The 27024-nt window shown below is 42.6% G+C and overlaps 1 protein-coding gene across 1 annotated transcript in view; it reads right to left on the bottom strand.

Moving 5' to 3' along the window:
• The window catches only part of XPO6 (exportin 6), a gene marked incomplete in the record, with an annotated part of 57110 nt that overhangs the window by 13979 nt on the left and 16107 nt on the right, over positions 1–27024 (bottom strand). Inside the window, 5 exon segments of the mRNA XM_056536343.1 lie at positions 3790–3869; positions 8863–8971; positions 9301–9410; positions 10771–10897; positions 19415–19916. Of these exon segments, the coding sequence (XP_056392318.1) occupies positions 3790–3869; positions 8863–8971; positions 9301–9410; positions 10771–10897; positions 19415–19916 (928 nt within the window).

The raw sequence follows: 27024 nt of genomic DNA, 5'->3' as shown, positions 1-27024 counted from the left end.
GAGAGAGAGAGAAAGAGAGAGAAAGAGAGCGAAAGAGAGCGAAAGAGAGCGAAAGAGAGCGAAAGAGAGCGAAAGAGAGCGAAAGAGAGCGAAAGAGAGCGAAAGAGAGCGAAGAGAGCGAAAGAGAGCGAAAGAGAGCGAAAGAGAGCGAAAGAGAGCGAAAGAGAGCGAAAAGAGAGCGAAAGAGAGCGAAAGAGAGCGAAAGAGAGCGAAGAGAGCGAAAGAGAGCGAAAGAGAGCGAAAGAGAGCGAAAGAGAGCGAAAGAGAGCGAAAGAGAGCGAAAGAGAGCGAAAGAGAGCGAAAGAGAGCGAAAGAGAGCGAAAGAGAGCGAAAGAGAGCGAAAAAGAGAACGAGAGAGAGCGAGAGAGAAAAAGAAAGATCTCAATATATATCTATATCTATCTATATCTCTATACCTCTCTATCTCTACACATACACACACAAATATATATATACATACACACACATATATAAAATATATACACACATACATATATATTTATAAATATATATGTAAGATATATAAAAATAGATACATTAAAACGTAAAAGTTTAATAATCTAAAGTGCATCAACATAAGATCGGGCAACCTCATTAAAATTGCCCTATTGTTTACAGGCCACTACATTTTTTTGGTTTTTTCCTAGGACCTACCTGACCCTGTGTTTACTATGCATTGCTGTAACCCCAGATAGACCTCCAAGTTCTCCTGCAGAGCAGCAAACTGCAACAAATCAAAGAAATAAACATAAAATTACAAATCAGATCAATCTAGCATATTTGTGCATCGATGTCAATGAGAACTGTGAAATGCTTTATTTCCCCTGTGGGGGGCGCTGCAGGAAAACTGAACACTTGTTTCTGGTCTCCCTGATTACTGGTGATTCCAGCAGCAGGACATTATGTTATCAGTTTATTGCTGGGGAAACTTGGACATTCCTTTAAAAAGGTACTGTTTCCCCAGCTAGGGTGCCTGCAGCTGTTGCAAAACTACAACTCCCAGCATGCCCGGACAGCCAACGGCTGTCCGGGCATGCTGGGAGTTGTAGTTTTCCAACAGCTGCAGGCACCCTGGTTAGGAAACAACGCTATATGGACTTTTATACAACTCCCTGCATAAGGCCTTTAGCTGTCCGGGCATGCTGGGAGTTGTAGTTTTGCAACAGCTGGAGGCACGCTGGTTGGAAAAAACAAACAAACAAACAAAAAAAAAGTCTCAGATGAAATATTAGACTACACGTCCCAACGCGCATTATTACCAACCTGAAGCTGATCCGACTCTAATGAAAAGTCATGTTTCTACCATTATAAAGTAGAATCCCAAGCACTGACATTACCTGTAGGAATAGAGCCTTTCCCCACTGGGGACATTAACATAGAAAATTGAGGGTAGTTCAGGGAAGGCCACTTAGAACTAATTCTCCAATTTACTAAAAATAAAACCAAAAAGCGCAATCAAGCTGGAAATTGGATTGCAAAAGGCAAAATGTCCGTGACTATATGGGAGACGATAAAGATCTTAAACCTCGGCAGACAGGAAAACAAATAGCATTCTGGCTCCAGACATCCTTTCATCTGCTCCATTACGGCTCGGAAGGATTGGTTTCTTTTTTTCCCCAAGGTAAGAAACTTTGGATATTACAAGAATGGAAATTCAATAGTCTGGAAGTGATGGGCGACTTGTAAAGCAGGGAGAGAATGTATAAAATAATAAAAACATATACACATGGGGGGGGGGGGGGGGGGGGAAGAGATTCATCAATGTCCGTGTGAGGTAGAAATCATTTAAAGGGTACCTTTCATCAAAAAAGAACAAAATATTAATAAATAAAAACTTTTGATATGTTATAGATTAATGTATGCAGAATAATTTTCTAATTGGATGTTCTTAAAAAATATGCTTCTCTCTATTTAATTTTCCACTTGAAAATGACCACTAGGGGTCTCTCCCTACCAGTCCTGGCCGCAAGCCTTTTTTTAATTTATTTACATTTTTTTTTTTTTTTTTATAGATTTTAGACTCATGCTGGGTTCCTAAGTCTCAGACTGCAGCCAGGACACAGACAAGCTCAGCATTGCTCCCTGTCTGTCAATCAGACAGGCAGGAGCAAGCACTGTGCTCATAGCACAGCAGGGCATACTCCTGACTCTGTCTTACTGCATGCCCTCATTCATTTTACTATCTGAGCTCCGATCTTTCTTCTCTCTGCACAGGCAGTTGTAAACAGAGAGGAGAAGGTTCAGAGCTGCCAGCTGAGCTTGTCTGTGTCCCGGCTGCAGTCTGAGATTTAGGACTCAAGCAAGAGTCAAATCTATAAAAAGGGCTTGTGGCCAGGACTTGTAGGGAGACCTCTAGTGGTCATTTTTTCAAAGTGGAAAAATTAAATAGAAAGAAGCATATTTTTTAATAACATGCAATTGGAAAATTATTCTGCATACATTAATCTATAATATATATAAAAAAAACATTTAAACCATGTCAGTGCTTTCTATTTTTTTTGCACGTCTGAGAAAAATTTATCAACAAGCTTGCGCACGGTTGATACATTTTGCAAACAGACATTCCTTCATGTTTCCACCGCCTGACACATTCGTATGTGTACTCTTTAGTGTTCTATATTTGAGCAAAATTTGTTGCCTTTTCGTAAAGTTTTAATATGTAAACAAAAAATGCACAATTAGTAAATTGGTGTGTAAAGTATTTTTCTTTCTACGGTACACGAGAACGTAGAGAACATCGGAAAGTATTCTAACAAAAAAGATGCCCAAAAAAACAAAACAAAAAAAAAAAGTCATCCAGTTTTATAAAAATTATTTATCCTCAGTAACATCCTGTAACATACTCCAGAGCTGTACTCACTATTCTGCTGGTGAGGTCACTGTGTACATACATTACATTACTTATCCTGTACTGATCCTGAGTTATATCCTGTATTATACTCCAGAGCTGTACTCACTATTCTGCTGGTGAGGTCACTGTGTACATACATTACATTACTTATCCTGTACTGATCCTGAGTTATATCCTGTATTATACTCAGAGCTGTACTCACTATTCTGCTGGTGAGGTCACTGTGTACATACATTACATTACTTATCCTGTACTGATCCTGAGTTATATCCTGTATTATACTCCAGAGCTGTACTCACTATTCTGCTGGTGGGGTCACTGTGTACATACATTACATTACTTATCCTGTACTGATCCTGAGTTATATCATATATTATACTCCAGAGCTGTACTCACTATTCTGCTGGTGAGGTCACTGTGTACATACATTACATTACTTATCCTGTACTGATCCTGAGTTATATCCTGTATTATACTCCAGAGCTGTACTCACTATTCTGCTGGTGAGGTCACTGTGTACATACATTACATTACTTATCCTGTACTGATCCTGAGTTATATCCTGTATTATACTCCAGAGCTGCACTCTTTGGTTGGGTTAGTTGCCATTGGAAATGGTCAACTGGGAAAGCATAAACAGCACAGGTGCGCTAATAAAATGCAGTGGGGGCGTTTGGTTTGTTTTCTTTATTAAATTATTCTACTGTATTTTTTGAACCAGCAAGGAACCTGGGAGATTTCAGCTCTGAAGTCTGCAGAACTGTGAATGTAGCAAGGGTGTACAGAACAGTTAAATAAAATAGTAAAAAATAAAATCAATTAATCACTGACGGCACTCATATATTAGTGCCATGTGGTGTTCAGAAAGACACATGTAAAAATAATTTTAAGGGAGCCCTCTGAGGAACACAAGTCAATACTTACCAAGGTACTAAAGTGCATGCGTGGGGAGCAGCTCCATAATTTTGGCTACCACTTCCAAGCTGTGACGTAAATATCTTTGCCATTCCGTCTGCTGCTGCTGTAAAACAAGATACAACCTACAGGTCAGCATGGAAAAGATTCTTATAGTTACTTGCAGCAGTACACAGACTTTTTCCTTACAGGTGTATGCACAAGAGTTTAGGAGGAAAACTCAAAAAAATAGTTCACAGTATACACCTCAACAAAAATGTTGAAAATATTTAGAAAAAAAAAAAAAAACACAACAACATTTATATTAAATAAAAATGATTATTAGAAGAAAAAATTATAATAAAATGTATATTAAAAAAATATATATTAATAAATAATAATAATAATAAATAATAATAATAGACTATACAAGGAAGAAAAATTTAAATAGTGGCTATCCCAAGGTTACAACTGCTCTGTATCTTATAGGTGTTAAGTAGAGATGAGCGAACTTACAGTAAATTCGATTCGTCACGAACTTCTCGGCTCAGCGGCTGCTGACTTTTCCTGCATAAATTAGTTCAGCTTTCCGGTGCTCCGGTGGGCTGGAAAAGGTGGATACATTCCTAGGAAAGAGTCTCTGGACTGTATCCACCTTTTCCAGCCCACGGGAGCATCTGAAAGCTGAACTAATTTATGCAGGAAAAAAACATCAACTGCCGAGCCGAGAAGTTCGTGACGAATCGAATTTACTGTAAGTTCGCTCATCTCTAGTGTTAAGTATCTGATCAAGTAAGTCCTAACACTGGGACCCTCATCCACCAGGAAAATGGGGGGGGAGGGGGGGGGTGACTTGTGCCCTGAGTAAACGGAATGGCAGCAAGCACAGAGCCACCCATTTACTATGTTACTGTTAGAGATAGCGGAGTAAAGCAGTCGATCTTCTGCCGTCCCACCGAGAGGGGTACTCCACTGGAAAACATTTTTTCTTTTAAAATCAACCGATGCCAGAAAGTTAAGCAGATTTGCAAATTACTTATAATTTAAAAATCCCAATCTTTCCAGTACTTATCAGCTGCAATATAATACACCAAAAGTTCTTTACTTTTTGAATTTCCTTTCTCTCTGACCACAGTGCTCTCTGCTGACACCTTTGTCTGTGTCAGGATTTGCTCCTGCTCTGCACAGTTCCTGACATGGACAGAGGTGTCAGCAGAGAGCACTTGTGGTCAGGCAGAAACGAAATTCAAAAAGAAAAGAACTTCCTATGTATTATACTGCAGCTGATAAGTACAGGAAGGATTGGGATTTTTTAAAAATAGAAGTAATTAACAAATATGTTTAACTTTCTGGCACCAGTTGATTTAAAAGAAAATGTTTTCCAGTGGAGTACCCCTTTAACTTAGGTGACTAGGTCCCCCCAAATTCCCATGTTTGGTGGGGGTCTTAGAGGTCGGAGGAGAGACTGACTGCTGGGGCCCCCGGTGATCTTAAAAACAGGGACCAGAGTCTGCGGTAAGACTGAAGCAGGGATGGAACTAAGGGGGCGTGTATGCGCGGCACTTTTCTGTTCATTCTATACAGGAGTCATGCCCACTGCTGAACGCTGTACTCCTCTCCTGCAGCTGTCATAGAAAATGGATGGAACGACAGCGCCCATGTGCGACCCCTGCTCCATTCTAATAGGAGACTCCTATCTCTGTGTTCCAGATCAGTGGTCATACTTCCTCGCAATTAAATAGTTAACCCCTATCCACAGAGGTCGGCTGCCATCAGATACTTATCCCCTATCCTGTATCTAGGGGATAACCAAGTATCTGATGAGGTACCGCCTCTAAGGATTGGGGGTAGCTTTGCAAGATGGGAAATTCCTTATCTTAGCGCCACCTCACTAATGTTTGGTATTACATCTAAGTATGCCCCCAAAAAGGCACTGTGTGCAGCTGAGCACATTTGGCCATAGCAATGAATTGCTTAAAGGGGTACTCCGGTGGAAATTATTATTATTTTTTTAAATCAACTGGTGCCAGAAAGTTAAACAGATTTGTAAATTACACAAAGTGAGAAGAATAGATGCACTCACCACTCCAAGGACCGTACAAAATAGGACTTTTATTCGGACATCAGACACAGACGCCATGGCAAGCGAATGGGGAGAAGGATGCAGGACGCCGCCAAGAGACAGGTTACAGCCGTTTCACCCGCGCATGCGGGCTTCTTCAGACCACACCTTCCACTGGCGTGGAGGTAGGTAAAGTACTCACCTGCATCCACGTCACTGGTCAGGTGATTACAAGAAAAATCACGTGACATTAAAACCATGATTAAAAACAACGCACAGTGTGATCGCTAGCCTACAACAAAATGCTTAAATCGATCTTGTCGTTCATGCCCAGGGGCCCCTGAGCAGAGGTACGTAATATCCAGATAGCTTCAGACTGGAGGAGTTTTTTCTTTCTATCTACACCTTCTAAAACAGGTACGGTATTTTCTCAATCCCGAAATAATGTAAAACTTGCGGATCTCCTTTATGCATCTCATTCATATGCTGGATAACTCTTGGTGATCCCTTTAGGGATCGCAATGAATACAAATGCTCCCGAAAGAGTGTGCATGGGCCTTGTAGTACTTCCTACATAAAAACGGCACAATTGCACACTAGGGCATAAATAACAAAACTCGTACGGCAGCAAATGTAGTCATTGATACGAATCTCGGTGCCACAGAGATTAAAACTAGATTTAGTCACAATCTGAGGGCACCATTTACAGCCTCCACATCTATAATTGCCATTGGGAATAGACCGTTTCAGCCAATTTTCACTTTAATTTTTCTTATAGTCACAATATTTACTATGTGTTAGAAGGTCGCCCAAATTTGACACCCGTTTATAAGCTATAAAAGTGGTTTTTGGCTGTTCTATTCTGTTAAAGCTGGATCTCTCTGAATGAGATACCAGTTCTTCTCAATGACAGATTTTATAGTTTTAGATAATGGGCTGTGTTTAAATGTAAAACAAAATCTGGAGCCTTCTTGATTACGGATTTTTTCAGATGGTTTTTTTATGAGTTTTTTGAATGAGTTGTTCCCTGTTTTGTGTTCTTGCTTTTTGATAAGCAGCATCTAAAGCTCTTCTGGGGTAACCCCGGGCCAACAGGCGCCTGGTTAAATCACTGGCCTGGACATCAAATGATGCCAGGCTACTGTTAATCCGTCGGAGTCTCAGATACTGCCCATACGGGACAGCTTTTGTTACGTGAGATGGATGATAACTAGAAAAATGTAATAATGAATTACCGGCAGTTGGTTTTTTGTATCCAATTGTTGGAAATTGTCATCTTCACTTGAACTAGTACATCTAGAAATTCTAACTCGATATAACTAAACTTGTAAGTGAAACTAAGATTCATGTCATTGATTTTGTTAAGATAAACGACAAACGCAGTGAAGTCTCTCTCTGGTCCTGTCCAAATTATTAAAACATCGTCTACGAATCTAACGTAGTGGGCGATGTATGAACGAAAAGGGTTAATTGAAGAAAACACAAACTTTCTTTCTAGTGCAGCTACATATAGGTTTGCTAGGGTACATGCTACTCTTCTGAGCGTACCAATTTTCATTAAACTGAAACACATTATTGGACATGACCAGAGAGAGAGCTTCACTGACAAAGTCGATACAATCTGGGTTTTTATGTGAATTCTGTAACAATTCATGAATACAATCCAATGCTTTCTTTTGGTCGAGGCTAGTATACAAGCTTTCGATATCTACTGATGCGAGTAGGTGACCTTTTTTCCCATTTTATCTTGTTTAAAACTGTTAAGAATTAGTTTGTTTCTTTCACCAAGGAGGGTATAGCTCAGAGGATGGGATGGAGTAACCAGTCAATATATTTTGAGAGGGGTTCGGTTGGAGTGCCCACCCCCGACACAACTGGTCGTCCGGGTGGGGTAGGAAGTACTACAAGGCCCATGCACACTCTGTTTCGGGAGCATTTGTATTCATTGCGATCCCTAAAGGGATCACCAAGAGTTATCCAGCATATGAATGAGATGCATAAAGGAGATCCGCAAGTTTTACATTATTTCGGGATTGAGAAAATACCTGTTTTAGAAGGTGTAGATAGAAAAGAAAAAACTCCTCCAGTCCGAAGCTATCTGGATATTACGTACCTGTGCTCAGGGGCCCCTGGGCATGAACGACAAGACCGATTTAAGCATTTTGTTGTAGGCTAGCGATCACACTGTGCGTTGTTTTTAATCATCGTTTCAATGTCACGTGATTTTTCTTGTAATCACCTGACCAGTGACGTGGATGCAGGTGAGTACTTTACCTACCTCCACGCCAGTGGAAGGTGTGGTCTGAAGAAGCCCGCATGCGTGGGTGAAACGGCTGTAACCTGTCTGTTGGCGGCATCCTGCATCCTTCTCCCCATACGCTTGCCATGGCGTCCCTGTGTCTGATGTCCGAATAAAAGTCCTATTTTGTACGGTCCTTGGAGTGGTGAGTTTATCTATTCTTCTCACTTTGTGGATTTTGCAACGCGCTTTGTGCTCTATTTGGTTCCACAACTACACATTGGACAATTGGTCTCTATTCACATTACTGTTTGCCCCTTAGAGGACACTAAGAGTGGACCCGTAGTATCCTGTGGCTGTGCTGAACGGACTCTGCTTCTATCTTATGAACTTAGATTTGTAAATTAATTCTATTAAAAAATCTTAATCCTTCCGGTACTTATTAGCTGCTGAATACTACAGAGGACATTCTTCTCTTTTTGGAACACAGAGCTCTCTGCTGACATCTCTGTCCATTTTAAGAACTGTCCAGAGTAGGAGAAAATCCCCATAGCAAACGTATGCTGCTCTGGACAGTTCCTAAAATGGACAGAGATGTCAGCAGAGAGCACTTTGGTCGTGATGTCAGCAGAGAGCTCTGTGTTCCAAAAAGAAAAGAATTTCCAGCAGCTAACAAGTACTGGAAGGACTAAGATTTTTTTTAATAGAAGAAATTTACAAATCTGTTTAACTTTCTGGCAACAATTGATAAAAAAAAAAAAAAAAAAATTCCACCGGAGTACCCCTTTCATTTATGACAGTACCCATGGCACTTACATCATCGTCCAGAGTCTCGTCATCCAGCTCCTCCAACTGTGTTTGGTTGTAGCGGAACTGGATCCGATTTAACACCTCAGTGAGCAGCAGCACCAGGGCGTCTTCGTACCTGTGAAGAATATTACGACATTTTAATACATGAATGAAGCTGTGATCAGTCCTAGACACCCCCCATATCAATTCCTCTATTATTCCTAAGCAGGGTGCCTCCAGCTGTTTCAAAACTACAACTCCCCGCATGCCCGGACAGCCGTTGGCTGTCCGGGCATGCTGGGAGTTGTAGTTTTGCAACAGCTGGAGGCACGCCGGTTGGGAAACATTGATATAGAAGAAAATTAATTGTACAGATTTTCTTATATGTCTAGAACCTTGACCAGTGTATGCCCCCCCAAGATCCCACTGTCAACCGCACAGCCAGATCTTTGTGAAGACCCTCACCTGCCAATAATGGCCTCTCTGTCTTCCAGCCGATTTCTTATCTTGTTTGTTAGATAGTCTAAAAAGAGCGCCCAGATGTCCAGACACGAGAGGTAACCTTCATGTGTCGGCTGGGGAGACAAATACCAGAGATAAAGCACGTTCAGCGAGACCAAATTCTGCAATGTAACAAGGATGTGATCATGTGACCAGAGGCAGAATTCTTCATGCCCCCTGTTTACTACTGACTGGGGACCCATGCGGCCCATACAAGGCTCAATACTACAGAGCTTTCCTCGAAAATTCTTTGTTAAAGGGGTACTCTGGTGGAAAACTTTTTTTTTTTTTAAATGAACTGGTGCCAGAAAGCAGATTTGTAAATTACTTCTATTAATAAAATATTAATCCTTCCAGTACTTATTAGCATCTGTATGCTACAGAGGAAATTCTTTACTGACACCTCTGTCCGTGTCAAGAACTGTCCAGAGCAGCATAAGTTTGCTATGAGGATTTTCTCCTGCTCTGGACAGTTCCTGATACGGGCATCAGGTGTCAGCAGAGAGCACTGTGGACAAGACAAAAAAAAGAAATTCAAAAAGAAAAGAATTTCCTCTGTAGCATAAAGCTGCTAATGAGTATTGGAAGGGTACCCCTTTGGCTAAGTCAAAGTCTGATGCATTGCTTCTAGAGGAGAAGACCTTATTCTACGGCCTATGGAGGCTCAGAGCACCAGCTCCGTACAAGGCCACGGGTACACACTGTACAGATTCTAGGTACACCAGTGCTTCAGCTGATCGTGGCCCCCTGTTAAGTGGGTCGCCAGTCCAAAATGTTTCAAACCAACTGGTGCCAGAAAGTTAAACAGATTTGTAAACTACTTCTATTTAAAAATCTTAATCCTTCCAGTACTTAGCTGCTGTATGATCCACAGGAAGTTCTTTTCTTTTTTAAATTTCGTTTCTGTCTGACCACAATGCTCTCTGCTGACACCTCTGTCCATGTCAGGAACGGTCTGGAGCAGAAGAGGTTTGCTATGGAGATTTGTTCCTGCTCTTTACAGTTCCTGACATGGGCAGAGGTGTCAGCAGAGAGCACTGTGGTCAGACAAAAGAAATAAAAAAAAAAAAAACTTCCTGTGGATCATACAGCAGCTGATAAGTACTGGAAGGATTAAGATTTTTAAATAGAAATCATTTACAAATCTGTTTAACTTTCTGGCATCAGTTGATTTGGAAAAAATAAAAAAAATAATATTATTATTATTATTATTATTATTATTATTATTATTATTATTATTATTATTATTATTATTGCTGCTTTCCACCGGAGTACCCCTTTAATGACCAATGACAAAATGGGGGCCTGATGTCACACAGGTAGATAACCACGGATGTACACATCTCTGCATTGTGCATAAGACCCAAGGTAAGTGCCATTTTCATGGCTGCCTCTCAACGTTTACCTCAACCTCAGTGAAGTCGCACACGTTACCTGGTGAAAGGTGTATTTGAAGAGTAGTGCCAGGAACTCTACTACAGGGAACTGGGCATTGGATTCTATTCTCCTCAAGTGGACGCTAACAAAGAGCCGAAGGAAGTCTGTAAACTTTTCCACGTAACTGAAAAGATATAAAGAGGAGGTTAGCTGTCCGGAATTGTGCACCTCGTATTCCTCAAGTTATGTCTGTTCCTAGAAAGGACGACTATTCTTGCCGAGTGGTATGTGCGGCCATCACAGATCAGGTGTTCACCTATACAGGGTGCCTCCAGTTGTTTCCCCCACTACAACCCCCAGCATGCCCTGACAGCCAATAGATGTCAGGGCAAGCTGGGAGTTGTAGTGGGGAAACAGCTGGAGGCGCCCTGTATAGGTGAACTACGGGCAGAAGTGTCGGCCCCAGCAGGCATCAGTGACGTGGTGCCTGCTGGGGAAGTCTGCCTGGTAGTGAGCACACTACCAGGCAGACAAAAAGGCATTTTTAATATGTAAAAAAAACAATTAAAGGCAAGGAGGGGGTTAGGGATAGATGGGTAATAGGCAGGGACCGCTGCTGCTAGTCTTCCTTCTTCTTAGGCTCGAAACCTCACAGTGCGGGCAGCATATCGCCGGCCGCAGCAATAACCCACCTCGGCCAGTGATAGGCTGAGCACAGTGTAATGTAAGGAGCCCGGGCCCTGCCTTCTCCCTGCCGTAGGCTCGTGACGTCACAGCCACACCCCCTCAATGCAAGTCTATGGGAGTGGCGTGACTGCAGTCACACCCCCTCCCATAGACTTGCATTGAGGAGGCATGGTCGTGATGTCATGAGCGGGTGTGGCCATGATGTCACGAGCATCCGAAGCTCTAAACGAATGTCAGGTGCAGCAGGGAGGGGATAGGAGTACCCCTTTAATGTTTGTTTTGGGTATTTTATTTTATTTTTTAAGTCTGGGTACAATAGGATAAAGAAAAGTTTAACTTAACTCATCCTTTAATTTCATCACAACCATGACTAAGGGCATTGGGTCTGAAACACGTCAGATTTACTAATGAGGTTTTCATCATGACAAAATAAAGATTCGATTATTATTTTTTTAATTAAAATTGGAAGTCTCTTCTATTCTTGATTTGGCATGGCCCTTTGATCCAGGAAAGCTTTTCTGTGCTCCACGTATTCAGAGAAAACGCTGGCAGTGCTAAAAGGGGTACTCCGCCCCTAGACATCTTATCCCCTATCCAAAGCATAGGGTATAAGATGTCTGATTGTGGGGCTCCCCGGCATCCGGTGCATGGAGCGAACTTCGCTTTGTGCCGGATGACCGACGATGCAGGGGAAGGCTCATGAGGTCAAGGTTACGCCCCGCCCGTGACATCACGGCCACCCCTCTTTAATGCAAATCTCTGGGAGAGGGTGTGACGGGGGTCGCGCCTCTAATAGGCTTGCATTGAGAGGGCGTGGCAAGGACGTCAAGAACGAGGGAGGCTGTGACATCACAAAACTCAGGCACTGCACCAGACGCTCTAAACAAACGACGGGTGCAGCAAGGAGATCGCGGGGGACCAACGCGATCAGACATCTTTGGATAGGGGATAAGATGTCTAGAGGCGAAGTACCCCTTCAAGTTTCTCTTCTATTTGGAGCACCAGAAGAGTCCCTAGATCAAAAGGGCAATCACAATCCAAGAATAGAAGAGACTTTCTGCTTCAATTAATGCCTTAAGGACACAGCCCATTTTGACCTTAAAGGGGTACTCCGACACTTAGACATCTTATCCCCTACCCTGATCGCAGGAGTCCCGCCACGGGGGACCCCCGTGATCTTGCACGCCGCACCCAGTTTATGATCAGTCCCCGGAGCGTGTTCGCTCCGGGTCGGATTATTGTCGATCACGGGGCCGGATCGTTGTGACGTCAAGGCTCCGCCCTGTGTGGCATCATGCTCCGCCCCCTCAATGCAAGCCTATGGGAGGGGGCGTGACGTCACAACGCTCCGGCCCCGTGATAGACAGTAATCAGACGCGGAGCGAACACGCTCCGAGGACTGATTATAAACTGGGGGTGCCGTGCAAGATAACGGGGGGTCCCCAGCTGCGGGACCCCCGCGATCAGGCATCTTATCCCCTATCCTTTGGATAGGGGATAAGATGTCTAAGCACCGGAGTACCCCTTTAAGGGCCAGGCCAATATTATTTTAGCATTTTCATTTTTTCCTCGCCTTCTAAAAATCATAACTTTTATATTTTCATCCACAGACTAGTATGAGGGCTTGTTTTTTGCGAGACCAGTTGTCCTTTTGTAATGGAATATTTTACCATAAGATGTATGGCGCAACCAAATAAAAAAAAAATACTAATTTGTGTGGGGAAATTAAAAAGAAAACCGCAATTTAGCAAATTTTGGAAGTTTTCGTTTTCATGCCGTACAATTTACGGTAAAAATTACATGTGTTCTTTATTCTGTGGGTCAATAGGATTAAAATGATACCCATGATAACATACTTTTCTCTTATTGTTGCGGGGAAAAAAAATTAAAATTATAATTCGTAAACTTTTTAACCAAATGAGTACCGTAAGTTTAAATTCCCTCTAATTTTAAACGACCTATAACTTTCTCTTTTCCATATAAATTGGCGGTATGAGACCTCATTTTTTGCGCCATGATTTGTACTTTTTATTGATACCACATTTGTGTATATAAAGCTTTTATTGATTTTTATTTTTTACGTTCACCGTATAGGATCATTAAAGGGGTACTCCCGTGGAAAACTTTTTTTTTTTTTTAAATCAACTGGTGCCAGAAGGTTAAACAGATTTGTAAATTACTTCTATTAAAAAATCTTAATCCTTCCAGTACTTTTTAGGGGCTATATACTACAGAGGAAATGCTTTACTTTTTAGATTTCTCTGATGTCATGACCACAGTGCTCTCTGCTGACCTCTGCTGTCCATTTTAAGAACTGTCCAGAGCAGGATAAAATCCTCATAGCAAACATATGCTGCTCTGGACAGTTCCTAAAATAGACAGCAGAGGTCAGCAGAGAGCACTGTGGTCATGACATCAGAGAAATCTAAAAAAAAGAAAAGCATTTCCTCTGTAGTATACAGCCCCCTAAAAAGTACTGGAAGGATTAAGATTTTTAAATAGAAGCAATTTACAAATCTGTAACTCTGGCACCAGTTGATTTAAAAAAAAAAAAAAAAAAAAAAAAAAAAAAAAAACGTTTTCCACGAGTACCCCTTTAACATTATATTTTAATAGTTCAGACATTTATGCACGCGGCGATACCAATTTCATTTTATTTATTTTTTCACAATTGTTGGGGGTAAATTGGGAAAAAGTGCCATTTTACATTTTTATTGGCGAGAGGATTTTTCACATTTTTTTTTTTACTTTTTTTGACATTTTATGTCCCCATAGGAGACTTTATACAGCAATCATTTGATTGTTAATACTGTTTAGTGCTATGCATAGGGCATAATACTGATCAGTGTTATCGGCGATCTTCTGCTCTGGTCTGCTCGATCTCAGACCCGAGCAGAAGAAGCCGGGAAGGCAGAAGAGGCAGGTGAGGGGACCTCCGTCCACCATGTTAACTGATCTGATTTCTGCGGCCGTGCCCGGGCGATCAGATCAACATAAAATGTAGCCGCACTGCCACAGATGCCGTGATCTGTAGTGAGGGGTTAATGACAGACATCCGCGCGATCACGAACGTCGGCCATTACCGGCAGGTCCCTGGCTGCTATTAGCAGCCGGGACCTGCCACACATGACCCGATCATCACTCCGATGCTTGCGGTCACGTACAGGACGTAAATGTACATCCTAGTGCGCAAAGTACCTCCACACCAGGATGTAAATTTACGTCCTTGGTCGTTAAGGGGTTAGAAAAAAAAAAATACAATTTTTATTTCGTCATGATAAAAACTTCATCAGTAAAGCCGACTAGAAAGGAGCGAAGTTAGGTCAGCTTTCAGGTGCTCTGGTGGATGGAGACTCTCCTAGGACTGTATCCACCTTTTCCAGCCACCGGAGCACCTGAAAGCTGAACTAATTTATGCAGGATAAAGTCAGCAACCGCCGAGCCGAGAAGTTTGTGACGAATCGAATCACTGTAATTTCGCTCATCTCTAAAGCCGACGTATTTTGGACCCAAAGTCCTTAGTCATGGGTGTGATGCAATTAAAGCACATATGTATTGTAGGAAATGCATGCATCTGAACAGTCCCCGACCTTTACTGTGAAATCACACAATCGCTGAGACTAAACGGATGCACGCCTTCTCTTACAATACATGTGTGCTCTAATCGCATCACAGTCATGAATAAGGACTTTGGCTCCAAAACATGTCTGCTTTACTGATGACATTTTTATCATGAAGAAGATTTTTTTTTTTTTTTTTTTACCTTTTTTTGAAACTGGACATCTCTTCTGCATCCAAAAGGTCACCAAGACTTTCCAGACACCTGAACAGCAAACTGATAGGTCTTGTTTCTATGCAGCCAAGGAAGATCTACAGTTCTGGAGTCTAAGAAAGTTGTCAGACTATCCCTTGTGAGAGGGGGCAATGGAAGCAATCCAGCTCTCAGTATAACTTAGACACAAACAATAAGGACCTTGAAACAACTGGATACTGAAGAGATGACACATTATAGCTATGGCCTGGGGCCCACGGTGCCCTAATCAGGTCAGGGTGACCAGAGACGGCCAAAGGATCACAAGTCCCAATGTTCTCACACGCAGGCGTTGGTGACCATGTTATGGCATTTCCTTCATCTAGTCCATTTTGAGAGTACGCTGAAGGGCATTGCTGTTATGTGATTATTGCAGGATGATGCCAGCTAAGGCTTTAAAGGTGCTGAGACTCATTAATAAGATGACTCAAGGAAATTACTATGTATCTGGTGGCTAGCGAAGAACAACTCGACCAGTACGGGGTCTATGACCATTCTTTAGCTCGATTCCTACATTTATGCTTGAATTTTACACAGAAATACAAGAAAACTAATAAACATAGATCTTAAGACTGAAGGTTTGTAACTTTTCAAGCATCACTGATTTTTTTTTTACTTTCTTGGGTATACAACTCTTAGTCAAACCAATGTGTCTCCATGGCTACAGACTACAAGAGAAACCCTGTGTAGTCGGATTATGCAATCATGTGTTTGAGAATGCTCGGCTTAAAAGGGGTATTCCAGAAATTTTTTGTGGTCTGAAAGAAAAGAACTCAACTTCAGCAGCTGATAACTAGAGATGAGCGAACTTACAGTAAATTTGATTCATCACAAACTTCTCGGCTCGGCAGTTGATGACTTATCCTGCATAAATTAGTTCAGCTTTCCGGTGCTCCGCTGGGCTGGAAAAGGTGGATACAGTCCTAGGAAAGAGTCTCCTAGGACTGTATCGACTTTTTCCAGCCCACGGGAGCACCTGAAAGCTGAACTAATTTATGCAGGAAAAGTCATCAACGAATCGAATTTACTGTAAGTTCGCTCATCTCTACTGATAATCTTTCCAGTAGTTAAGATTTTTTTAAATAAAAGTACGGTAATTTACAAATCTGCTTAATTTTCTGGAGTCAATATTATACTGGAACTATGGAACTCCCATAGAAATTAATGGAGTGTGTGCTGTAGACAACACATGCCCCTTCACTGACGGCCGCGGTCCCATTCCAGAGATTGTGGTGGGTCCCAGTGGTTACAGGATAATTTCATTTTGGCTAGAGTTCTCCTTTAAAATGCTGAATTTAAATCTTTTTGTTTTCCCTAGAAGGTGTCTACCCTGAAGTGTCTGGTAGTGGCTTTGTCTCCTCTCCCAATTGAAATCACATGCACGCTCGGCAAAACAGATCATACGTGTGTTGGTGGGAAATCATGTGAGATCGTCAAAGAACTATTTAAAAGGGGTACTCCGGTGGAAATTATTATTCTGGTTACAGAAAGTTAAACAGATTTGTAAATTACTTCTGTTTAAAAATCTTAATCCTTTCAGTACTTATTAGCAGCTGTATGGTACAGAGGAAATTCTATTCTTTTTGAATTTCTTTTTTAGTCTTGACCACAGTGCTCTCTGCTGACACCTCTGTCCATGTCAGGAACTGTCCAGAGCAGCATAGGTTTGCTATGGGGATTTTCTCCTGCTCTGGACAGTTCCCGATATGGGCATAAGAAGTCAGCAGAGAGCACTGTTGTCAGGACTAGAGATGAGCGAACTTACAGTAAATTCGATTCGTCACAAACTTCTCGGCTCTGCAGTTGATGACTTATCCTGCATAAATGATTTCAGCTTTCAGGTGCTCCCGAGGGCTGGAAAAGGTGGATACGATCCTAGGAGACTCTTTCCTAGGACTGTATCCACCTTTTCCAGCCTACCGGAGCACCTGAAGGCTGAACTAATTTATGCAGGATAAGTCATCAACTGCCGAGCCGAGAAGTTCGTGACGAATCGTATTTACTGTAAGTTCGCTCATCTCTAATGACTTCTATTAGAGATCACTCCGTCTGCGGAGGCATAAGCGCAGATAGTAGAGTTGAGTGAATTTACAGTAAATTGGCGCGTAGCGAACCCCACAGCTCGGCTGCTGATTACTTTAGTCTGCATAAATCAGTTCAGCTTTCCAAGTGCTCCAGTTGCCTGGAAAAGGTGGATACAGACCTAGGAGACTTAAGACTGTCATCCCGGACTTTTCCAGGCAACTGGAGCCCTTGGAAAGATGAACTAATTTATGCAGGATAAGTCATCAACTGCCGAGCCGAGAAGTTCATGACGAATCGAATTTACTGTAAGTTCGCTCATCTCTCGTCAGGACAAAAAATAAAATAAAAAAATAAAAATTCAAGAAGAATAGAATTTTCTCTGTAGCATACAGCTGCTAATAAGTACTGGAAGGGTAAAGATTTTTTTCATTGAAGTAATTTACAAATCTGTTAAACTTTCTGAAACCAGTTGATTTAAAAAAAAAAAATAAAAACAAATAATAATAATGTAATAAACGTTTTTCCACCCAAGTACTCCTTTAAGGTGTATAGTCAATTTTAGGCAGCAATTCCCAACCAGGATGCCTCCAGCTTTTGCAAAACTACAACTCCCAGCATGCCCGGACAGCCAAAGGCTGTCCGGGCATGCTGGGAGTTGTAGTTTTGCAACAGTAGGAGGCACCTTGGTTGGGAAACGCTGATCTTGGGTCATGTTCACAAGCATGAACCACATTGTTTCTGAAATGAAAACCACGCATTTCTGTCCAATACCACATGACTTCAATGGGAGGTGGTGTCCCATGTGAAATAGATGTGACATCACTTCTGTGCATGCAGTTCCCCTCTGAAGCTCGCACTGAAATCAATGGGGGCTTCAGGACGCAGTGCTCAACACATTCATGGTTTGTGCCGTGTACCATCTTTTTAGATTGGCCCCAAAAAGAGGCAGATGGAATGGAAGGGGTTATGTACATGCCCCTACTGTGCCATAGAAGTGTAAAGTAGGCACAGAAGTGTGACCACCTAATAGGAAATGGTCTCTGCAAACAGGAGGGGTGACTACAGAATGTTCTCCATAGTTTCTAAAATAAATGGCTATGACTTATGTCTGGTAGGAAGTGCAGCTCTGGAGCACAAAGTGCTGTGTTTAAAAGGAATATTCCAGTGCAAAACCAAAGCAGGTTCTGCAGAGGCGGGGCTTGACACTATTCACTTTGTTCGTTGAGTCATGCTCCACCCCCAAGGTTCTGCACTAGACATAACACTCAGTCTTGCCCGCCAGAAACAGCGATTCTATTGGTCTTGGTTACTGGCAAGAACCAGATGACAGATTGAGTATGACTGCAGGATCAGACTTAACAGGGCTTGTTTGCAGTCTGTTACCATGGAGACACATAGATCTGCATAGAAGCTATATACACAAAATGAGAGAAAAGAGATCCCTAGTTATAAGCCGTGGAAATGTGCAGCATCCTGCTTGACTCCCTGGCCAGCTATGAGATCTGACCTTATGGCTGCATAGACATTTATAGTGAAAAGGTCGGATTTGATTGACAGCCAGGAAGTGAGGCACGCGCTGCTGTGAACTTTCCCAGTTTATAACTAGTGATTGCATCAAGTCTCAGGAGTGTGACCCGGGCCGATATAAACCCTTTGACATGTTGAAAGTTTTTTTTTAACGCTTTAAAGGGGTACTCCCATGGAAATTTATTTATTTAAATAAACTGGTGCCAGATTTGTAAATTACTTCTATTAAAAAAATCTTAATCCTTCCAGTACTTATTAGCTGCTGAAAACTACGGAGGAAATGATTTTCTTTTGGGAAAACAGAGCTCTCTGCTGACATCACGAGCACAGTGCTCACTGCTGACATCTCTGTCCATTTTAAGAACTGTCCAGAGTAGGAGAAAATCCCCATAGAAAACATATGCTGCTCTGGACAGTTCCTAAAATGGACAGAGATGTCAGCAGAGAGCACTGTGGTCATGATGTCAGCAGAGAGCACTGTGTTCCAAAAAGAAAACCCATTTACTCTGTAGTATACAGACCCTAAAAAGCACTGGAAAGATTAAGATTTTTTAATAGATCTGTTTAAATTTCTGGCACCAGCTGATTTAAAAAAATAAAAAAAGTTTTCCACGGGAGTACCCCTTTAAGCATAGTCTTCACATAAGTTACCTCTCATCCAGCTCCTCCAGCCGATTGCGCACACTGTGGGCGTTTGTCTCTCGTGTAATCCTCTGCAAGAGGTAGAAGGTCTGCTGGCATACACGTAACAGATACTCCTGGAACTCCAGGGGGACACAGTTCTTGCACATCAGTTCATTAATACAAGACATGGCTAAGACCCCCAGTCTGTTACAGTCCTGCTGAGAGGTGGGCGATGTCAATGGTAGGGGAGGGCTGCTGCTGCCGCCGCCGTTAAGCGTGACGCTGTGGGTGTTGTTGACGGCGTGAGTCCTTCGTGAGCGGGCGTCGCAGCCCAGCCGTGCAAAGTGAAAGATTGTGGTAAGCAGCGAGGGGGTGATGCTGGCGGAAAGGGGGATCCAGCTGAAGAGATGCGACAGGCACTCGAGGGCCAGGGCACAAATACGCTCGCTTTCCGCTTCCAGGCTTGGAGGTGGTTGGCTCAGCTGCTTGGCCAAGGAGGGGGTGTGTACAAGGTTACTGAGAAGGTCATCTGAAGAAAAGAAATAAAAAAAAATTATAAAAATTATAAAAATAATTCATAACAACAACAGAAGAAACCCTAAAACCAGTGTGCCTCCAGCTGTTGCAAATCTACAACTCCCAGGATGCCCAGACAGCCAAATGCCTTATGTTGGAAGTCGTACTTAGTCTATGTTTCCCCGAGCAGGGTGCCTCCAGCTGTTTCAAAACTACAACTCCCAGCATTCCCGGACAGCCAAAGGCTGTCCGGGCATGCTGGGAGTTGTAGTTTTACAACAGCTGGAGGCACCCTGCTTGGGAAACACTGCCCCAAATTATTTTTTGTGATTCACTTTGTTATCAATAACGCAGACAGCGTCTTCTGACCAATTTTTTTTTTTTTTTTTAACACTTATCCCAATGCACTAAAAGCAACTTTTAAAATCGTTTTGCGACTACAGCTCCTATGCAGATCAATGTGTCCCCATGGTTACAGGCAGCAAACGAACTTTCTATAGTCGTACTCGCGTCTTTTTCTGCCATTTGGCAGGTTAACAAGAAGTGAAAAAGTCAGTAGGCTGTGTGAATGCAGGATCAGACTACAGGGAGTTTGTAGTCTGTTACCATGGAGACACACACACACAGGAGCTGTAGATGCTAAACGATAGGAAATTTGTTTTGCAAGGTTGCTTCATTTTCCATTTTAGATGCATTTGGGCAAGAAATGAAGTACTGGAAGATGAAGATAGTGGGTGGTCTGCTTAGACTACAGGACAACATCGGGCACCTTTCATGTATCCAAGCTGTGCAAGTGGTTTCCATGTTCATATGAAAGCTAAGCAACCAGGGCGCTTTCCACCTGTTGCAAAATTACGACTCCCAGGCTTATCTCATCCAGGGAAAGCTGGGTGAGATATGCGAAATCCAGAAATAGTTAAAGCCTTGGTGACATTTAGCTAGGGACTTTGGTATATCCTGTTATGGGGCCTGGATTTTTATGGGATGAAAGTCAAATTTGGTTGTGGGGCCTTTCAGCCCCTTCCAGGTTTTTAGACAAGCCCAGATCAGCACAGGTGCTGAAGACAACTCGTCACCGAGGTTTCAAACTAGGCAAGAGTCAGTCCGTAAGTGGTCAACCTGCGCCACTGATGAGAGTTTGAATCTGGAGGTTTGCGGCCTCAGAAGGAAACAGTGTAACCTGTATAAATAACAGTTGTCTACTTTGTCAGGTGGCTGGTAGAAAGCCACCTGTATAGTTAGCACTGGACAAGCAGGATTTATTTTGTATTTGTTTGCCTTAAAGGGGTACTCCGCCCCTAGACATCTTATCCCCCTATCCAAAAGGATAGGGGATAAGATGTCAGAATGCCGGGGTCCCGCTGCTGGGGACCCCCGGGATCTACCATGCAGCACCCACCTTCCGGAACCGCTAGAGGTCCTCAGGCTGAGTCCATCTCGACCACGAGGACGGAGCATAGTGACGTCACGGCTCCGCCCCCGTGTGACGTCACGCTTCGCCCCCTCAATGCAAGTCTATTGGAGGGGCATGACAGCTGTCACGCCCCCTCCCATAGGCTTGCATTGAGGGGCGGAGCGTGACGTCACACAGGGCGGAGCCGTGATCGCCAGTTATCAGAACCGGAGCGAACACGCTACAGGGACTGATTCTAACAGGGTTCGGTGTGGAAGATCACGGGGGTCCCAGGTGGCTGGACCCCCGAGATCAGGCATCTTATCCCCTATCCTTTGGATAGGGGATAAGATGTCTTAGCGACGGAGTACCCCTTTAAGTTAAAGGGGTATTCCAGTGAAAAACTTTTATTCATATCAACTGGCTACAGAAAGTTAAACAGATTTGTAAATTAGAGAGGTAGGAAGGGAGAGCGCACACTAAAGGTTTACTGCACCTGTCATGGAGATACCGCGTGGTATCGGTGGCTCGTAATAAGTCTCCCGCGGAGGCCGGAAGAAGCACGCACACACGTGTGAAACAGCCGGCATAGCCTCCGAGCGCCCACTTACCTGCACCGATGCTGTGACTCAGCCTTCCGCGGACCAGACTCCCATACAGAACTGTCTCCGTTGAGCGGTGAGTGCACGTACGTGCCTTTGCTATTAGATTTGTAAATTACTTCTATTAATCTTAATCCTACCAGTACTTAGCTGCTGAAGTAGAGTTGTTCTTTTCTGTTTGACCACAGTGCTCTCTGCTGACACCTGTATGTCTGTCTCAGGAACTGTCCAGAGTAGGGGTAAATCCCCATAGCAAACCTCTCCTGCTCTAGACAGTTCCTGAGACAAAGAGGTGTCAGCAGAGAGCACTGTGGTCAGACAGAAAAGAACAACTCAACTTCATCATCTGATAAATTCTGGTAGGATTAAGATTTTTAATAGAAGTAATTTACAAATCTGTTTAACTTTCTGGAGCCAGTTGATCTGAAAAAAGTTTTTTTTTTTACTGGAATACCCCTTTAAAGGCCATATTTGTTTTATTACTGAAAAATATAAAACAGGAGAAGCCCTGTTTAAACATTACCTTGGCACCCCTGTCGCTGACTGCTAATTTGCCATTATTTGACTTGCTCTATGGAGATTATATATAAATATATACACACACATACCGTATTTTTCGCCGTATAAGACGCACTTTTTCTTCCCCATAACTGGGGTGAAAAAGTCGGTGCGTCTTATACAGCGAATACACCCCTATCGCGGCGGTCCCTGCGGCCAATACAGGACATCACCGATCGCGGTGATGCCCTGTATTAACCCTACAGACGCGGCGATCAAAGCTGACCGCCGCGTCTGAAGGGAAAGTGACACTAACCCGGCTGTTCAGTTGGGCTGTTCGGAACCGCCGCTGTGAAATCGTGCGGTCCCGAACAGCCCGACTGAATAGCCGGGTTAGTGCTTACAGGACACCGGGAGGGACCTTACCTGCCTCCTCGGTGTCTTCTCCGTTCAGGGATCCCCTGTATGGCCGGCGCTCTCCTTCCTAGTCATCACGTACGTGCGTCGGCGTGCGTAACGACGTGATGGCGGCGACGGAGAGCAAGGATGCTCGGCCGGCAGCAGAGACGTTCCGGAGCGACGGGGACACGGCGACAGCGATGGAGCAGACGGGTCCGGAGCGGCGGGGACACGTGAGTATTACCTCCTATACCAGTGGTCTTCAACCTGCGGACCTCCAGATGTTGCAAAACTACAACTCCCAGCATGCCCGGACAGCCAACGGCTGTCCGGGCATGCTGGGAGTTGTAGTTTTGCAACATCTGGAGGTCCGCAGGTTGAAGACCACTATTGGGTTCAAAATCTTTTTTTTAGATTTTGCACCTATAAATTGGGTGCATCTTATACGCCGGTGCGTCCTATAGGACGAAAAATACGCTATGTGTGTGAATACAGAAAAATATGATCCAGCTCTAATTTTAGCAGGCCGACTAGTTATTACGGCTGGGATGGGGAGACGAGAGCAGATGTTCACAGGCACAGGGAAGTTTTAACAAATAGGGAAAACAAAAATAAATCATATAAACTCAGCAACAAAAATTTAAATACATTCCACCCCAAATATAATAGAGATGTTCCATTTACAGAGAGGGATAAAAAGGGGCAGCTCTTCTGCAAAGTTGCAGTAAAACATTCCATTTTACTGTGATTTTCGTAAAAAGTGCACAGAATTGCTAATAAAGCGCCACGTGTAAAAAAACGCACCCTCGGGGCGGATTTTCATGCTCAGATTTAAAACTGCAATTAAAAAAAACTAAAATGTGTGAACACAGCCTTAACCAATACCTATCAAAGTTACAGACTTCAGACAGGTTAGACGCGGTGTAAATTTAGCCTATGTTGCAAAACTAAAACTCCCAGCATGCCCGGACAGCCAACGGCTGTCCGGGCATGCTGGGAGTTTTAGTTTTGCAACATTTGGAGGTCCACAGTTTGGTGACCACTGCTTTACAAGATGGCAGAAATACTTTAACCCCTTAAAGGGGTACTCTCAGGTGGACAGTTCCTGACACGGACAGAAGTGGCAGCAGAGAGCACTGTGGTCAGACTGGAAAGAGCTACACAATTTCCTGTGGAGTATACAGCAGCCGATAAGTACTGGAAGGATTAAGATTTTTACATAGAAGTAATTTACAAATCTGTATAACTTTCTGGCACCAGTTGATTAAAAAAAAAAATTATATTTTTATATATATGAGTTTTCCACCGGAGTACACCCTTTAGGGATGCAGGGATTTTATTATTTTAGCATTTTCGTTTTTTTTCCTCCTCACCTCCTAACACTCGTAACGCTTTCAATTTTCCTGCGTCACCAATTGTACTTTGTAAAGACAGTCATTAGAGATGAGCAAACTTACAGTAAATTCGATTCGTCACAAACTTCTCGGCTCGGCAGTTGATGACTTTTCCTGCATAAATTAGTTAAGCTTTCAGGTGCTCCGGTGGGCTGGAAAAGGTGGATACAGTCCTAGGTAAGAGTCTCCTAGAACTGTATCCACCTTTTCCAGCCCATGGGAGCACCTGAAAGCTGAACTAATTTATGCAGGATAAGTCATCAACTGCCGAGCCGAGAAGTTCATGACGAATAGAATTTACTGTAAGTTCGCTCATCTCTAACAGTCATTTTACCACCAAATCTACGGTGGGGAAAATAAAATAAAAATTGTGGGACAAAATAAAAATAAAAAATAAAAATTGAAAAAACACACACACACACACACACACACACACACACACCACACCTGCTACGTTTTGAGGGGCTTCTGTTTCAGCATTTTCTGGTAAATGACACATTGGACTTGACTTTCTATAGTAAACCTGACTTTGTTGGGTTGTGCGCCAGAAATGAAAGAAAAACCCGACCAACTCCCATTTTACTGAAAAAAACCCAGAAAAAGGGGCGTATCCAAAAGGGAAAGTGGGTGTTGCTACAAAGAAAAAAAATAGGGGGGGGGGGGTCCCTGACATTTTCACAAAAAAATAAATAATTAAAAATACATATTTACTAAGTTTCCACAGAAAATGTGGTGGATTTGAGCTGAGGAAAATCCGACACATCAGATCGTGTGTATTAACCCCTTAAGGACTCAGCCCATTTTGGCCTTAAGGACTCAGACAATTTAATTTTTACGTTTTCATTTTTTCCTCCTCGCCTTCTAAAAATCATAACTCTTTTATATTTTCATCCACAGACTAGTATGAGGGCTTGTTTTTTGCGCGACCAGTTGTCCTTTGTAATGACATCACTCATTATATCATAAAATGTATGGCGCAACCAAAAAACACTATTTTTGTGGGGAAATTAAAACGAAAAACGCAATTTTGCTAATTTTGGAAGGTTTTGTTTTCACGCCGTACAATTTCTGGTAAAAATGACATGTGTTCTTTATTCTGAGGGTCAATACGATTAAAATGATACCCATTATTATATATTTTTATATTATTGTTGCGCTTAAAAAAAATCACAAACTTTTTAACCAAATTAGTACGTTTATAATCCCTTTATTTTGATGACCTATAACTTTTTTATTTTTCCGTATAAGCGGCGGTATGGGGGCTCATTTTTTGCGCCATGATCTGTACTTTTTTTTGATACCACATTTGTATATAAAAAACTTTTAATACATTTTTTATAATTTTTTTTTAATAAAATGTATTAAAAAAGTAGGAATTTTGGACTTTTTAAATTTTTTTTCGTTCACGCCGTTCACCGTACGGGATCATTAACATTTTATTTTAATAGTTCGGACATTTACGCACGCGGGGATACCAAATATGTCTATAAAAAATGTTTTTTACGCTTTTTGGGGGTAAAATAGGAAAAAACGGACGTTTTACTTTTTTATTGGGGGAGGGGATTTTTCACTTTTTTTTTACTTTTACTTTTACATTTTTTTACATTTTTTTTTACACTTGAATAGTCCCCATAGGGGACTATTCATAGCAATACCATGATTGCTAATACTGATCTGTTCTATGTATAGGACATAGAACAGATCAGTGTTTTCGGTCATCTCCTGCTCTGGTCTGCTCGATCACAGACCAGAGCAGGAGACGCCGGGAGCCGCACGGAGGAAGGTGAGGGGACCTCCGTGCGGCGTTATGAATGATCGGATCCCCGCAGCAGCGCTGCGGGCGATCCGATCGTTCATTTTAATCGCGAACTCCCGCAGATGCCGGGATCTGTATTGATCCCGGCACCTGAGGGGTTAATGGCGGACGCCCGCGAGATCGCGGGCGTCGGCCATTGCCGGCGGGTCCCTGGCTGCGATCAGCAGCCGGGATCAGCCGCGCATGACACGGGCATCGCTCCGATGCCCGCGGTTATGCTTAGGACGTAAATGTACGTCCTGGTGCGTTAAGTACCACCTCACCAGGACGTACATTTACGTCCTGCGTCCTTAAGGGGTTAAATAAAAAAAATAAAATAAAAAAGGCAAAATGTAAGGAAAAGTGCAAAATGTAGAGAAAGCTTAGTACATCACGCGGAAAAAAAAATTTTTTGGTAGGGAATAAAAACCCACAAAGAAAACTACACAATACTCTTCGTATTTCAGGTCCAATATCTTTATTCTGTGGGTCCATACGATCCATACCCAATTAGATTTTGTTTTATTTTGGAAAAAAGGTTTGCTCACTCGGAGCAGGAATCCCCCAGCACTTCCAGACACATCAATGTGTATAAAAACACGAGCTTTATTTCATCTTCATCATCAGGGTAACAAATAAAGTTAAAACTATGGACCGACGCGTTTCGGCTGTGTAACCTTTTTCAAGGTCTGCTTCAGACAAATCTCTTATGCCGAATAACTATACAAATGGCTATAGAACTCCTCCCTCCTGTACACAACACTCCTACATTCATATCTGGTCAATATCACAAGCGGATAAGGAGCAAAATAATTCACACATACGGTAATTCAATTTGTTTTATTTCACTGCTTTTAAAAAAGGTTTTACTTTTATAAACTAAAGTTGTCCAGACCCCCTAGAACTATTTTTCTGCTTGGAGGATGTTTGAGGACTTATTTTTTTGCGCTATATATATTTTTTTTTTTATCTATCAGTACCATTTTTGGGGGAATTTTTGGTCACTTTTTATTTTTTTTTCTGATACATGAAATGACCAT

This window comes from Hyla sarda, chromosome 8, assembly GCF_029499605.1.
Source record: "Hyla sarda isolate aHylSar1 chromosome 8, aHylSar1.hap1, whole genome shotgun sequence".
NCBI lineage: Eukaryota > Metazoa > Chordata > Amphibia > Anura > Hylidae > Hyla > Hyla sarda.
The sequence above is the reverse complement of the archived record's forward strand: the minus strand, read 5'-3'. Positions and strand labels throughout refer to the sequence as shown.